Genomic DNA, 17,178 nt, shown 5'->3' with positions numbered 1-17,178 from the left:
GTGTGAATCCTTTCCAGCTTGTCTCAATTCATTGCAGCTCACAGGACGTCTCGGCACTTGTGACTGTGCCCAGCGGGCAGCACCATGGACAGCAGCCTAAGTAAGGTCTTGTGTAATGCAGACAGCCGCTGGTTACACATGATGACAGCAGCACACAGCGGACACATGTTGGTGATAAGTTGTCAGGGCTGAGCCGACGCTGCGACATTGTGCCCATTCACACTTCCAGCTGGAATTAATTCTGCCTGGGTAATGATGTCAGTGCCTCATGGGGTAAAGGAGGGGGCACCGGCCGGGCAAAGATACCGTTTCTGGTCACATTGTATCATTCAGGACCAAAAAATCCATGATCTTGGCTCAAATTCTATTTAATGCAAATGTCGCTCCCGGAGGATGTCGGCCAGCTTTTCCAGCTCTGCCAGGTTTGCGGCTTAGTGTATAATTAGACATTTGCAGGTCAGGAGCCTAGGAAAGCTGGGTGGCTTCTTCTATAGGGGCTGATAAAGTCAGAATAAAATGTCTGAATCCAGTCATATTGAATGAACAAATTGTTGTTTTTTGTGTGTTTTTGCTTTTAGGCCCTTTTTGACCTTTTTTTTGTAAATTGAAAAGTAATGGACATGTTCAAACAAAACTATTTTTTTTACTTTTTTTTTTTTTTTAAGTTTCTCTGCCTTTTTTTTCTCGTTTTCTCTTGCTCTGCTCTTGGATTTAAATTTACTGGCCCAAAGCCTGAGGCTGCACTACTGAGGGATTCTGATAAAACCAGGCTCTTGTTGCCATGGAGACCAGTAGTGGATATAAATGTATTAGAACAGGGGTGTCAAACTCAAATAGACAGTGGGCCGAAATTAAAAACTTGAACAAACTCGCAGGCCAACCTTAATATTCATTGAAACGCACAAGCAACATATGTGGAACTTTCAGAGTGGCGTGCAGCGTTCCTAGCGTTGAAAGAGTGCGTCACCAAGCACTTTGCACTACAATAAATGATATGATAAATCCCCACAATGGTGCCCCATATAGAACTCAGCCCCCCCAAATGTTTTTTTTTTATATATAGTGTCACATAGTAATAGTGTCCCATATAGTAGCCATCACCCCCACAACAGTGCCCAATATAGTAGCCAGCCCCCACAACAGTGTCCCATATAGTAGCCAGCCCTTCCAATATTGACCCATATAGTAGCCAGCCCCCCCACAATAATGTCCCATATAGTAGCCATCACCCCACAACAGTGCCCGCAATGGTAGCCAGCCCCCACAATAGTGCCCAATATAGTAGCCAGCCCTTCCAATATTGACCCATATAGTAGCCAGCCCCCCCACAATAATGTCCCATATAGTAGCCATCACCCCACAACAGTGCCCGCAATGGTAGCCAGCCCCCACAACAGTGCCCCATATAGTAGCCAGCCCTTCCAATATTGTCCCATATAGTAGCCAGCCCCCCACAAAAGTGCCCCATAAAGTTAGCCAGCCCCCACAATAGTGCCCCATGTAGTAGCCAGCCCTATCAGCCCAATAGTGCCTTATTTAGTAGCCACCGCTGGATACGGCCCCTATACTTACGTCATGCTGCCGGTCCTGCTCCTGATGTCAATCCCGCCGCTGAGAAACTGCCGTCCGCGCAGATGAGCAGGCGCTTGTATCTCCTCAGCAGGAACAGCATCAAGAGCGGGACCGGCAGGATGACGTAAGTATAGGGGCCTTATCCAGGGGTAGAGCGAGTTCGGGAGCCGTCCAGGGGTGACAGGTTCAGGCCGCGCGGAGATCTGGCTTCTGCCCCTCCTCTCCTGCCGGTCCCCCTCCTAATGCCGTTCCTGCTGAGGAGATGCGAGCGCCCGATCATCTGCGCGGACGGCAGTTTCTCCGTGGCGGGATTGACATCAGGAGCGGGACCGGCAGGTTGACGTATCCAGGGGTAGAGCGAGTTCGGGAGTCGTCCAAGGGTGACAGGTTCCCTTTAGCACAACAGATTATAGTATGGACGGTCCAGAACACTGCCCATACGATAATCTGTTGCAGTGTCCTATTGGCGGGCCAGCTCTAGGAAATAAACTGATTTCCTAGGCGGGCCAAAAATAATGGTCCCCCAGGCCAGAATTTGACATGTCTGGTACTAGAACAATGGTGTGTGTGTGTGTGGTGACATGGGTGTACCTAGATATATACAAGGTCTCCGTGACGTTTCAAAGGACAGAAATTAGGACGGGTCATGGTGTCAGAATCTCTGAGATGAATAGTTGTCCTCTGGATACATCCATTCCCTCATCCTTTTATTGCCCATAACAACAAATCAACTGAGGTCTATTGTATGTAATGATTTTTCCTCTGTGGCAACACAGCACCTGAGTCTCAGTAGTGCAGCCTCAGGCTGTGGGCCTGTATCTTTTGAGGTGGAGTTAGTTATTAAGAATCAGTTATTTAGGGTACAAACCCACACACCGTATACACAGCAGATACGCAGCAAATACGCAGCAGATTTGTTGGTGCAGATTTGATGCTGTGTTCAGTTATTTAGATCTAATCTGCTGCGTATTTGCTGCGTATCGCAGCAGTAAATACGCTGCTTATACGGTGTGTGTGTTTATACCCTAAGGGTCAGTTTTCACATTTGTAAACTATACCACTTTTAACATGTCTAGAATTAAGTGACCAGGCCCAGCCTCACTGTTTACAATATATATAGATGGTCCTTTGCAATCTGCCTATGCTGGAATGTGATCATCTGGCTCATGGCGCCTTTGCCTCTGCACTCCGGTATCTCATTACACCTCCTATCGATTCTCTATCCAGTTCCCCATCAACACTTTGTTTTCTATCCCGGGTGAAATAATTTGATTTTCTCCTCCGTGTGATACAGACTTTCAGCACTGACCACAGGTCCTGTACGCTGCGGCCGTCCTATCGATATCCCGCCTATTAACCATCCCCTCATAGATTGATTTCTTCTGCCGTTTCTGTCGCCTTGGTTTAATTTATGCCGCTCATCGAATAGAAAGCATCACATCCGCGGTTGTGAGCAGCAGGCATGTTTATCTCCCAGTTGCACCTTTTTAATGAAGCTTAGGTACACTCACCGGCCACTTTATTAGGTACACCATGCTAGTAACGGGTTGGACCCCCTTTTGCCTTCAGAACTGCCTCAATTCTTTGTGGCATAGATTCAACAAGGTGCTGGAAGCATTCCTCAGAGATTTTGGTCCATATTGACATGATGGTATCACACAGATTTGTCGGCTGCACATCCATGATGCGAATCTCCCGTTCCACCACATCCCAAAGATGCTCTATTGGATTGAGATCTGGTGACTGTGGAGGCCATTTGAGTACAGTGAACTCATTGTCATGTTCAAGAAACCAGTCGAAGATGATTCTAGCTTTATGACATGGCGCATTATCCTGCTGAAAGTAGCCATCAGATGTTGGGTACATTGTGGTCATAAAGGGATGGACATGGTCAGCAACAATACTCAGGTAGGCTGTGGCGTTGCAACGATTCTCAATTGGTACCAAGGGGCCCAAAGAGTGCCAAGAAAATATTCCCCACACCATGACACCACCACCACCAGCCTGAACCGTTGATACAAGGCAGGATGGATCCATATTTCATGTTGTTGACGCCAAATTCTGACCCTACCATCCGAATGTCGCAGCAGAAATCGACTCATCAGGCCAGGCAACGTTTTTCCAATCTTCTACTGTCCAATTTCGATGAGCTTGTGCAAATTGTAGCCTCAGTTTCCTGTTCTTAGCTGAGCGGAGTGGCACCCGGTGTGGTCTTCTGCTGCTGTAGCCCATCTGCCATCTGTGCGTTCAGAGATGCTCTTCTGCCTACCTTGGTTGTAACTGTTGGCTATTTGAGTCACTGTTGCCTTTCTATCAGCTCGAACCAGTCTGCCCATTCTCCTCTGACCTCTGGCATCAACAAGGCATTTCCGCCCACAGAACTGCCGCTCACTGGATGTTTTTTCTTTTTCGGACCATTCTCTGTAAACCCTAGAGATGGTTGTGCGTGAAAATCCCAGTAGATCAGCAGTTTCTGAAATACTCAGACCAGCCCTTCTGGCACCAACAACCATGCCACGTTCAAAGGCCCTCAAATCACCTTTCTTCCCCATACTGATGCTCGGTTTGAACTGCAGGAGATTGTCTTGACCATGTCTACATGCCTAAATGCATGTTGCCGCCATGTGATTGGCTGATTAGAAATTAAGTGGTAACGTGCAGTTGGACAGGTGTACCTAATAAAGTGCCCGGTAAGTGTAGATTCTCACATCGCGGAAAAAAATGGCGTCCGTCTTGCATTAGCATTAGAGAAGAGGCAAGTCAGAAGGGCGCTACATGTTTTGTTATTCTTCCCACCAAATATGACAGCATTTGCCTTAGACCTACTGTATAACCCTTTCAAGGTTCGCTGCCCCTTTAAGGAGCTGCTCTTTCACTCTGCACTCCATAGGCGAGCCCTGCTGTGGCCATTGATAAATATGGCGCCTGTGACGGCCATGAATCCCCCCCATTGATTGTTGAGCAGTGGTTTATAGCCCTGGGCTCCTTGTGGTCTCTGTGCAGTTGTTAATAGGAGTAAATCTCCCGTCCCCTCAGCGTCCTCCGCCTCATATCCCTGTCTATAGCCTGTGACTTGCAAGCACAGAGGGATTTTTAAGCTGTTGATAGATCGAGGAAACTATTGCAGTGTGCGCTTTATGGTCTTATAAATGGCGCTCGGAAATTGATGACCCTCAGCGGATGGTGACGTTACTGCAGTATTGACCGGCAGCTGTAAAACCTGCAAGGTCTGCTTGTTTTATGGTGACGTGGGTAAATCTAGTTCACGGAAAGCTGAGTGACTACTAATATGGCTGCCCTTAGAAGCCTCTCAGAGGTTGTCATCTATCCCTCGGTCCTTTATTGTTTTGCACCTGTGTACCATTCAGGTGTCGAGAAAAGTTGGATGACAACTACTATGGTCATCTTAGGTTGTCAAAGTTGTCACTCAGCTTTCCCTGGCTTCTGAATGTCTTGTCATGATACATCTCTTGGTCACTTTATGGTTTTCCAGTTTGGATAGGTACCATTCAGGTCTTTAGGAAAGCTGGATGACAGCTAGTAAGGTTGTCACTCAGCTTTGGATTTTGTATGACACACCTCTTAGTATTACATGCCTTCATCCTTTATTAGGCTATGTTCACATGATTTAGGAGACCGGCCGTTACGTGACTCGGCCGGGTCACGGAACGGTCGGTCTCATTAAAGATCGTCACCGGCCGGATGATCTTTAGCACCGCAGAGTTCTGATGCGGGAACATCCATGTGCGCCCGCATCAGAACTCCCCACTGAACACTATGGAGCAGGCGGCTGGAGCCGCTCGCTTTACAGTGTTCACTAACAGGGTTTTCTGCGGCTGCGGCCGCAGAAAACAAACATGTCAGTTGTTTGCGGCGCCGCTGGAGATCCCGTCCGGAGCGTATACTATGTGAATACGCTCTGGCCGGGATTCCATAGATGGCAAGGTAACATTTATTTTCGTATTAATCACAATATTTTCGTATTAATCTCGGCTGTTGTTGTAATCGGCAACAACGGCTGTACTTTTACGAAAATATACGTTGTGTGAACATGGCTTAGTATGAAACTTATCATGTTTACTTTTCAGAACTCTGGGACATATGGGTGACATCCAATTCACATGCTCTGGGATTGGTAATATTGTTCACTCCGTGTCTGTGGTGACATCCTTATTGCACTTTGGGACATGTAGTTCTCCACCATATGTAGATCCTCAGACTGCCATGGCCTGGCATAAAAAGTGAAGTCATTTGAAGCCGTTTTTTGTCGCGGGCTTCTGTAGCGCAAGATAAGAGGCAGACACGACATCCAGACTGCCTGGTGTCACTTAGCCGCCATCTCTCCCGGGCCGTGGTTACAGGACTGCCCTCACCTCATCTTCACTGCCAGATGAAGATGGAATTGAAATGTCTTCCAATTAGAGGCTTCAAAGGGTTTTTAATGAAGTGCTCGCTGGCATGGAGGGACGTGCGCCGGGCTGGGAAATTGCCAGGACCCAGCTTTTTGTGAAGCCTCTCCTGTGTAATTGAGAATCCGATACATTAAGTGCCCGCGTAGTGGTGCCCGGCTGCTGGCAGCTGGTGTCGTCTCTCTTCCTGCCAGCTGCTTTGTGCCGGATACAGAATGAGGTTTGATCGCAAAGTGACTTTGTCAATGGTTACGTCGGCTTCTCGAAGTACAGTTGGAGCAGCCTTTATGGCGGCTGCATTAACCCTAAAAGGATCAATAAAAACATTAGTCCATTTGGTTATATCTAGGAAAGCTGGGTGTGAGCCTGTAGGACTGCTGCTGTTTCCCAATAGGTTGTCAACCAGCTTTCCTAGAGTTCTGAATGGTAAAAGTCCCTGCACAATGTATTACATATCTAAGCAGGTGGCACAATAGGATGGCTCAGAATGGAGCCTAATGCACCAGCATCAGGATATAGAGCAGGAGGAGCTGAGCAGATAGATCTATAGTTATGTGGGAAAAGATTCAGCAGAACTTGTCATTTATTCATCTTAACCTCCGCTTATTGTGTGCTTGGGAACCTAGTGGGCGGTCCTAATCAGTGATTGACAGTTATTCATGGTAGGGCTGCCAATCACTGAGCAGGACTGCCCACTAGGTTCCTAGGCCTAGAATGAGCAGTAGTTTAGGTGCTGCCTGCAGATTGGACCACATTTGTATTGTGATGGCTTCCATAGAATTGCTCTATGATGGAGGACTAAGTGACCATTATAACCCCTGCAATGATGATGATCTCTCTTTTCTATCCAGGACCCCAGAAGTAAGCACAAATTCAAGATCCACACGTATTCCAGCCCGACGTTCTGCGACCACTGCGGCTCGCTACTCTATGGCCTCATTCACCAAGGGATGAAGTGTGAAAGTAAGATGATGTCTGTACACACTGCTGTGTTATTGTGCGCCCCAAAAGCATGATCCACAGTAAAGGGGTATTCTGGTGAAGAGAGAGGATTCTTTATTAAAGTTCTTTATTTAAAGTTATACAACTCTTCTTTTACATTGACTGTGGTAAGGGATGACGCAGCCCCTCTGCTGCCTCCGATGGCTGTGTCAGGGACTGCAAGGATGCTTAATCCCTGGTCTCACCACAGTATTATTAACCACAATACTATGAAATAATAGTATTGCACAAGGGTAGGGATGGGAAACCTGCAGATCTCCACCTCTTGCAAAGCTACAGTTCCCATCATGCCTGGACAGTTGAAGCTTTGGCTTGTCTAACATGATGAGAAGTGTAGTTTTACAACAGCTGGAGGGCTGGCTGGGATGTGAATGATACAAGACTTTGTTAACCTCTGCATCCTTGCTTGTTAACCCCCTCTATGCCTCTGCCTCTATGCTTACCCCTTAACAGACTTAACCCCAAGCACTGCGGAATCATTGGCGCTCTACAAACAAATATTGTTATAAGAGACACTGCTATATCTCATATAGTCACTAAATTTATTTAAATGTGATTAGTGTTCAATGAATTCCCGTAACATTCCCTGGTGAGTATATCTGGATAATATTACAGACACATCCCTACCCTGTTCTCTAGAAAGACCCCAATACCTATATAATTCAGGCTGTCCCGCACGGGAGTGTATACAGCACCATGTATACAGTGATCCTCTGCTGCCTGCATTGCAGTCTGTGACTATATCATGGCCACCTCGCCTGCAGGGCTGGTCATCAGTTGTAAGACCAGATTGCTTCAGCTTTATTCGGTGGCCCTGCTGCTTTTCAACATATTTTTTTTTGCACATTGTGTCATGTCCTTTATGTTATGCTTTTATTTTATATGATTGTAAAATTCACAGACAGAGAAATGTGCAGATGGAGTTGTTGGCTGTGCATTATTACACTGATCATGACCTTGGCGTGTAGCAGCGATCCTGAATATGTTGGTGCACATCGCCCTCTGCAGGTCATTAGTTGAATGACATGAATCACTTTTCTAGATAGCTGGAAGAATTTTTTTTGTTCCACCTTAACAGGTGTAATATATATACAGTGGGGCTTTAATTACAGGCATAATTCGTTCCGGGACCGTGCTTTTAATCCAAATCCGCTTTTAAACCAAAGCAAATTTTCCCATAAGAAATCATAGAAATGCAGACAATTGGTTCCACACCCCAAAAATAAGAAATTATTATTCTGAATAACATGTAAAACAGATGAAACAAACATCCAGAAACAGCAGAATGTGTAATATTATAAGTTACTGTACAGTAATAGAGAGCATGGGAAACACAAGGGCTGACAGAGACTGCAGGGAGCATGAAGGAATGAGCAGGACAGATGTGGGCACATACATGCACTCTCTGTCTGGGGAGAGAGGGGGTTACAGCTATAGAGAGATTACCTCCACAGTCCTGTCCCCTGATGTAAGCCCCAGCCTTAAGTGGATCTGCTATGATTTGGAAGGTGAGGGAGACTTCCTGGGTCAGAGTACAGTGCTGTAGACCCCACTATGCAGACAATGCCCCTCCGCCACTCTCCCTCCCATCCAGTACAGGGAGCTCTTAAACCAAAGCAATGCTCTTAAACCAAGTCACAATTTTGAAAATAGAGGCTAAGATTAACTAAGATACATAGAGGAGCAGGGGGCCCTCCATAGACTTACATTGTAAGGTGTGAGCTGCCCTTTACCCATTAGGTTTAATGAACACTTGTATACGTATGTCATGAAATAAGAATTGTGAGGAATCTTTTCTTATATCTCTGCACTGTTCCTCTGTTTTTCCTAGTGAAAATGTATTATTAACCAGACAACTAGGTGTTACCACGTCTCTAGTCAAAGGGGTGTGTCCCTACATAGTCTGCACCGATTGGCCTGTGTCAAGATCACACCCGCAACTGGTAACACCCATACATTTTCAGGAAGAGTAACAGAGGAATATCACAAGTAAAGATGCTACAGAATGATTTTTTTTTTAATAGAGAACACAGTATTAAGTAAGATTTTTCTTTAATATTATATTACAGAATTAAAGGACTTTATTAAAGAGTAACCACAATAAAGGGAAACGCAACCCTCTGCTGCCACCAATGGCTGTGTTATAGCAAAAGAGCAGTGATGTAACACTTCTCCTCGCTCATTCTGCTACACTGTGCTGCAGGAGCAGTGCTACTAAAACATACAGCTTCCCAAGCTATCGAGGAGATTGTGTCTGTATACAGCAGCACTAGTCATATGTAATTGCGGCGGGATCAGGGCTTTTGTGGCCCTGCAGTTCCCAACACAGCCATTGGTGGCAGCAGAGGGGGGCCATGTCACCCTGTAAAAAGAAAAATAAATGATATAACTTTATGAAAGGAGCATTTAAAACAATTTAATAACAAATCCCCCTTTATCAATGTTTTGTCCCTATATAAATAACACTTATTAATCTTATAATCAAAACTAGTGATGAGTGAACCTTGAGCACGCAGTATATGATTAGCGGTAGCTGCAGAAGTTGGATGCAGCCCTAGGGAGTCCAGGAAAATATGGATATGGCCATAGGCTGTATGTATGCTTTCCACGACTCCCTAGGGCTGCAACCAACTTCTTCAGCCATCGCTAATCAAATGTCGCTTGCTCTGGTTCAGACAAACCAGAGAACGTGCTTGGGATTCGCTCATCTCTACTAGTGACTCATTTCAAAATACTTGCTTCTCCATTGTCAAGATCTTTGCTTGCTGTCAGTGAGTTGAATCAGAGATTTTAAAGTGTCACTGTCGTTTAATTAATTTGGCGAAATCAATAGTACAGGCGATTTTAAGAAACTTTGTAATTGGGTTTATTAGCCGTGGGTTTATTACCCGAAAAATGCATTTTTATCATGAAAAGGCAATTTGAAGCTCTCCCCCCTGTCTTCATGGTTGTCTATGGAGAGGGGAGGGGTGGAGGGAGAAGAGGCACCAAAACAGGACAACAAAGAGTTAATTTACAGCTACATCACCTGACTATCTCCTCTGAAGTCAGCACTGACCTCTGAATAACGGCGTTCACAGAGCTCCCACTGTGTAATACTTTGTTCTCTGCTCTCTGCTGCCGACTAATCTCCCTCCTACCCCCTCCCCTCTCCATAGAACAGACAGGGACATGTCTGACGCCACAAGACACAATTTCCTGATAATTTGCAGTGAATGGAAAAGAGGAGGTGGAGGGGGACCTGGGAAAAGTCTTTCTTAATGCAGATAATGGCATATTTGCCTAATAAATCCAATTACAAAGTTTCTTAAAATCGCCTGTACTATTGATTTCAGAAAAAAAAAAAAAAAATAATAAAAAAAAATAAATATATATATATATATAATATTGACTGTATGCATGTGTGTTTTCTGTTCTCAGCATGCATGATGAATGTACACAAACGCTGTGTAATGAACGTGCCGAGCCTCTGTGGGACCGACCACACTGAACGCCGCGGAAGAATATACATCAAAGCTGAGATTGTTCAGGAAGTGCTGACAGTAGTGGGTGAGTAGCGGTAATGGGATATACACAGTGCATGTGCTAAAGTATGTGAACCCCTGATTATCCTATTCACATCACTCTATATTCCCTGTAGACTCTGACCCCTCACACTGCTGGTGAACAGAAACTGAAAATACACAAAAGGTTATGTTACCATCACATTTTGGGCCTAAATAGGTTGGGGTTGTATACAGCACGTACTCCAGATGGGTCCATATGGTTCCATAATGGAATCAATTAGTGACTTCATTAGTTCACTTTATTTTATTTACATGCATGTTCATTTTGTAGGGACTCAATACACTGGTCTGCCAAATGTTTGTAAAATAGTCCAAATGTAGTTACAAATTGACTTCTCCGGTTTACTAAAGTCTATAGGCCCATCTGGAGAACCTTGCTGCATACGCTAGCAATTTTTTTTTTTACAGATATACCGAGGGTAGATTCTGAAAATGTGATGGGAACATAGCATAAGAAACCTTTTACTAAGAAACTTGAGTGTTCCACTTACTAAGAGTCCTGCAAAGGAACATGATATTTCTGGGGTAGGGTTGTAGTTTTGCAGTAGTTGGAGACTTGCAGGTTGGGGTAGACTAATTATACACAGTGGGGGAGATTTATCAAACATGGTGTAAAGTGAAACTGGCTCAGTTGCCCCTAGCAACCAATCAGATTCCAATCAGTCCTCACAGACTCTTTGGAAAATGAAAGGTGGAATCTGATTGGTTGCTAGGGGCAACTGAGCCAGTTTCACTTCACACCATGTTTGATAAATCTCCTCCAGTCTTTTTTTGATGTAATTTCTCTACACTGTAGTACCTACTTCTCACCACTAGATGCCGCCATATGCCTGTCTATTATTCATCTCCTTGGGAAAGAACAGAAATGTCATTTTTTGTGTTATGGAGTTAGTCTCATCATGGCTGAGCAAGCCTCTGTGCTGATGCTGACTGTAGTCTGGCCCTTAGTATGTTTTCTACACATCTGCATCCAAACTATATCCTATTAACATAAAAATAATTATTTATCATGCAAAATTCCCCTCACATGGAGTCAAAGCTCGCAGCATCCTAGTCTCTGTGCACAGTAAAGGATACAGCAGCAGTCTCCAACTTTAGATGCTGCTGAACTACAACTCCTAGCATGCCTTGACAGCCTACATCCACTTTTCCTACCGGGAGTTGTAGTTTTGCAGCTGGAGACTCTCAGGTTAAGCATCGCCGGTCTGCATCATCTTCATTGTGTAATCCTTGACTATTTTTCTTGATGATGTCTTTAGTGGGAGAAGCAAAAAATCTGGTTCCTATGGACCCTAATGGACTTTCTGATCCGTATGTGAAATTGAAGCTCGTCCCTGACCCCAAGGGAGAAAGCAAGCAGAAGACCAAAACCATCAAATGTTCTCTTAACCCTACGTTCAACGAGACCTTTAAATTGTGAGTGATGCCTTCATGATTCCTGTCTGCTGAGGCCGCGGCGGGCTCATCCTCTGTGTGACTGCTCCAGTGTCTTCTCTTCTCTTTCACAGTAACTTAAAGGAGACTGACAAAGATCGCAGGTTATCGGTGGAGATTTGGGACTGGGACCTCACCAGCAGGAATGACTTCATGGGTTCTCTATCATTTGGCATTTCAGAGCTGCAGAAGGCCAGTGTGGACGGCTGGTAAGATCACATTGAGGAAAGTAGGTGTATGGCAGATTTTTTCCCGCAATTTGCTGTCGACAATCACAGATGTCAATAAAAGGATACACCTTCATTCATTTACTCATATATAACAAAAAATGGCATATTTGACAGCTTCATGCCACTATATTGGTTCCACATGGCATGAACAGTCACGCACCTCCCTTAGTCATGGACCGTCCACACAATGGAAGTATAGGAGCCTGCAAATCTAGACTGTATAATTTCCAAATCCAGACACTCACCAGCACACTACAGATCTCTATATATATATATATATATATATATATATATATATATATATATATACACACACATACATATACACATACACACACACACACACACACACATATTAGAACAGCACTTCCCTCTCTTATAGGTGTAGGTGGTGCTCAACCGTAAGCAGTTCCATACAATCCATACAAGAAGAAATAGTCTTCAGCGGCACTCACCATAAATATCACCTTTATTGAAGTACAAACACACTTAACAGGAAAATAGAGGACACTCCCTCTCGGCCTACGAACGTTTTATGCCCTTCTGGCACTTCCTCAAGGATGCCTTGAGAAAGCACCGGAAGGGCGTGAAAGTTTGCAGGCCGAGAGGGAGTGTCCTCTATTTTCCTGTTAAGCGTGTTTGTACTTCAATAAAGGTGATATTTATGGTGAGTCCAGCTGAAGACTATTTCTTTTTGCATGACTAGACTGTATAATGACGTCTCAGTTTTTTGTGGTCCGGTCCACTGCCAGATGCACAGACTGTGAGAGCCATGGTGATGTGCTTTGGCCTACCCAATAGAAGAGACACTTACAGTGCACTTCAGAAAAAGCGACTCCGTATTTCACAGTCTAAACGATGGTGCAGAATACCGTTATAAGCAATGGAGGAGCAGCTCCCCCGCTGTTTGAAGGGTCCACAGCCTCTTTAATAAACATTTGGGCCTATGCTATTTGTGCAGATGACCCAAGATACTGCAGTGTCGCCCCATTCATTCTTAATGTTAACTTATATAAACTTTTTATCTGCATTGGACTGGACAATCCCTTTAAAAGGTTGAGTGAAGGTCCTGTTGGTTTTACGCTTTCCTCTGGACACGCTCCTCCATTAATCTTCCCGGCACCGTCCTCCAAATTCTCATTTCCTCTCGGGCTCTGTGGTGCATGAAGACGCTTATCTCTCCTCATCTCCAGGAAATCATTTTTACTCCATTGTCCTCCCGACTTGCATGGTACAATAAGTTCAGACTGTTTTCTGCCATTCATCGTCACAGCCTCGGTGTGGGGAGGCAGCCTATTCCTGCTCTTATCATCATTACTGGCGCAGGCCACCATCATCATTAACCACAAATGACAATATAATGAGCAGACAATGAGGACGGACGCACAGATGTCACCTTTATGATGTAGAGCGCCTTCCTCTCCGATCCATTGCCTGGCCCTGGGGTCTGCTGGAGTTCTTATTCAGAATGGTGTCTACCCTAAAAGTATATCTGTAATCTCAAACCTCATCCTCAGTAGCTGTAACAAAACTATAACTCCCAGCATGCCCGAGGGCTGGTTTACAAGTCTTTACAAGTAGTATAATTAAACCAAACAACTACTCCCATCATGCCCCTAAGAGCCATCTAAGAGACCTTATTTATATGGTGACCTCTTCCTTCGGTTTTCATGGCATGATGGGAATTGTAGTTCTGCAACAGCAGGTTGGGGAACATTCTCCTATAGCAGGGAGAGGGAATCTTGGCCCTCCAGCTGTTGCAAAACTACAACTCTCATCATGCCTGGACAGCCAAAGCTTTAGTTTTAGCTGTCCATGCATGATGGGAGTTGTAGTTTTGCAACAGCTGGAGAGCCAAGGTTTCCTACCTCTGCCCTAGAGCATTGTGTAGCTCTCAGAGCATGTTGAACACTGTAGTGTTTTTAAATGTCTGGTGAGCCGCAAGTTGGGGATCAGAGTTGTACCCCAGTTCTTAAATTCTTCCCCCAAAGTGTCACCCACAATATCCTTACAGGTTCCTTGTCCTCCTAGGTTCAAGTTGCTTAGCCAAGAAGAGGGCGAGTATTTCAATGTGCCTGTGCCACCCGAGGGAGAAGAGGGAAACGAGGAGCTGCGGCAAAAGTTTGAGGTATGTAGAATTACCAGATCCTAGATGGACGACATCAGAACCTCACTTATAATCGTCTGTCTCACTTGTATATAGAACAGCGTCCTAGGGACATTGCAGAAAAACAAAGATTTGGCCAGAACATCCTATAGGGCTAGGAAGGTGTATGCTGCCATGTCTGAAATACAGATGCAAACACACAAGAGTACACAGCACACCTCTAAAATATATACATAACTTAGATATTGTTAAACTGCAATACTGCTATAGAAAAAGTGAGGCTGTTAGCATAGCATGTGGTCCAATAGGGTGTACCATCCTACCACGATAAGGAGACCCCACTATAGATATGCCTCTCCTGGGCTAACATTAAAGTGCTACTCCGGCGAAAATCTTTTTCTTTCAAATCAACTAGTGTCAAAAAGTTATATAGATTTGTAAATTACTTTTATAAAAAAAAAAAATCTTAAGTCTTCAAGTACTTACCAGCACTTACCAGCTACTGTATGTCCTGCTGGAACTGTCAGGAACTGTCCAGAGCAGCAGCAAATCCCCATAGAAAACCGTTCCTGCTTTGGACAGAGGTGGCAGCAGAGAGCACTGTCTCAGACTGGAAAGAATACCACTTCCTGTGGGACATACAGCAGGTGACTAGTACTGAAAGACTGGAGATTTTTAAATAGAAATAAATTACAAATTTATATAACTTTCTGACACCAGTTGATATGAAAGAAAAAGATTTTAGTGGTATGTAGTACGGGGGTGCGGGGGCGGGGTGCTCCTTTAAGTCTACACATTCTGGGCATGAAGGATCCAGATTTTCCATCCATGGGGATGGGTGGAGTGCAAGATCCAAAATGGAGGCAGCCCCCCCCCCCCCCACGACATACAGTAATAGCGGTTTCGTACCCACATCAGTCATCCTTCTCTCTACCTACCCTGAGCATTAGACAGGCACCTTGACCAACTCTTTGTAGAAGTTTGTATGTATATATGGCTTTGCAACTTTGCTTCTTTTGTTTTGTGGTGTTCTTCTTTATCCACATCCAAAGCTGCAGCCAAAATCCCTTTGGTTCTCTACTCCCAGAATGCTGTGGCCTATAGAAGCCCGGATGACCGCCACCCAGAGCTAAGTGGATTGGTTTTCTGTCCGGCAGAAGCAGAGTATAGATAACCCGCTCTGCTATTAAAATGGTGAATGCAGCTCTGAATGTGGATGGAGGAAATATGAATGAATTCAGTCTGGTTAGAAGTGAAGTTACCCTGCGAGTGTGCCTGGGTGAGATTATTGCCTCTATTAATACAGTCACCAGTCCGTGGCCGGGAAGCTCCACATATAAGCAGATGAGTGCGATAACCCAGCGCACTGTTGGTATCTGGCGGATTTACATATATATAACCATGCGCCACATTATCGGCCGTACCCGCTCCCAGCCAGCTGATAGACATTAGCATTTGATTACTGCCCGTCTATTTTATAAGTCTGGGATCCTAGAGGTCAGTGGCCGGTAGCTGGAGTGCAGCTGGAGGTAGCCTGTCAATCTCGTCTCCTAGATGAGTTCATTTTCCATTGATTTATCTGTGTTGCTGCCGGGACCTGCTCATCAGTTAGGCAGTCTCCCAGCTGCGTCCACAGTCATCCGAGCGGGCGGCAGGCATGGACCGGGCTATCAGTCTCTTCTCTGTGTGCCAAAACTGAGGTCTCTTGTCTGTTACTTATAGCCGTAGTGAGTGCAGATTGGAAGGGGCTGTGCGGTTTTTAGGAAGCCTGGGTGACTCCATGACACCTGTAATGTATAGGGGGGGTGTCCTGGTTCTTCTCAGATAAGTGAAATCCAACATGCACTGGCCGATCATGGAGATAAGCCGCCTCCTAGAGGTGTCTGGCAGCGGCTTTCTATCTTCTCCCCATTCAGAACATAAGCACGCTCAGGTACGTGTGCATACGTATGTGACATAGGATGAGAGGCGGCTTTCTGTATACAGCAAAACGGTTGATCTTAGGGCCGTATTAGATGGTCAGATATTTCAGAGCAAGCGAGCGCTGCTTGCTTGCCCCTCATCATTGTGCATGTCGGATGATGGTTGATTTAAAATATGACCTATTACACAAAACGATTATCGGCCAGAACGGCTGGTATTTGGACAAGTATGGCCGATAATCGGTTTGTGTTATTGTACCCTTAGACCTGTTGCACATAACAGAACTGGGCTTGCAGGGTGCCAGACAGGGATGAAAGGTGTCTCTTCCCCTGAGATGATGTCAGTACAGTAGCACAGAGCTCCCTGCATTGTAATGAATTATGATGCAGTGAGGTCCGATAGTTCGGTCCATAGTATACAGTCCATACACTGACTGTATATATGGAACGTGAGAATGTAGCCTTACTGTTAGAGTCTTGTTTCTCCTTGTGGAGATCACCAGCTGGTGTGAGAAGTCTTACAGGCCAGGCAATGTTCCATGGGGGAAAAAAATATGCTAAATAGCGCTCTCTAGTTGTCTCTCTAGTACCACCTATTGGGGGTAGCTACCCTGTCGGGTTCTTTCCATGCTGCTGAATGTGAAAAGGGACTGCATAAGTAGCTAAGATCAGCCACATATGCTCATCATTGTATGGATTTCGCTAGGGTCTGTTCCACCTATCACACTGTAGCTTGTGCATACAGTTTACTAAGAGGGTGTAGGACTAGAGAAATCAGCAGGGCGGATATTTGGGAGCCATACAAAGACATCATAAAAAGTATTGTGTAATACATCACCTGAGGGGGTGAAACATGATGATGAGATTTAAAGAATCTGTATGGAAGAATACAGCGCCACATCTGTCCTAAGGTTGTCTGTGGTATTGCTTTAGTGG

General features: G+C 45.1%; 1 protein-coding gene across 2 annotated transcripts in view; it reads left to right on the top strand.

Moving 5' to 3' along the window:
• Positions 1 to 17,178, top strand: part of PRKCB (protein kinase C beta) — a 143,924-nt gene that overhangs the window by 85,387 nt on the left and 41,359 nt on the right. For both annotated transcript variants that reach the window (XM_069983997.1, XM_069983998.1), the window contains 5 exons: positions 6,833 to 6,944; positions 10,404 to 10,532; positions 11,809 to 11,965; positions 12,058 to 12,192; positions 14,245 to 14,341. In XM_069983997.1, coding sequence (XP_069840098.1) covers positions 6,833 to 6,944; positions 10,404 to 10,532; positions 11,809 to 11,965; positions 12,058 to 12,192; positions 14,245 to 14,341 — 630 coding nt within the window. The remainder of the gene's footprint in view (positions 1 to 6,832; positions 6,945 to 10,403; positions 10,533 to 11,808; positions 11,966 to 12,057; positions 12,193 to 14,244; positions 14,342 to 17,178) is intronic.

The sequence above is a fragment of the Dendropsophus ebraccatus genome, chromosome 9 (genome assembly GCF_027789765.1).
Source record: "Dendropsophus ebraccatus isolate aDenEbr1 chromosome 9, aDenEbr1.pat, whole genome shotgun sequence".
In the NCBI taxonomy this organism is placed as follows: domain Eukaryota; kingdom Metazoa; phylum Chordata; class Amphibia; order Anura; family Hylidae; genus Dendropsophus; species Dendropsophus ebraccatus.
The sequence above is the reverse complement of the archived record's forward strand: the minus strand, read 5'-3'. Positions and strand labels throughout refer to the sequence as shown.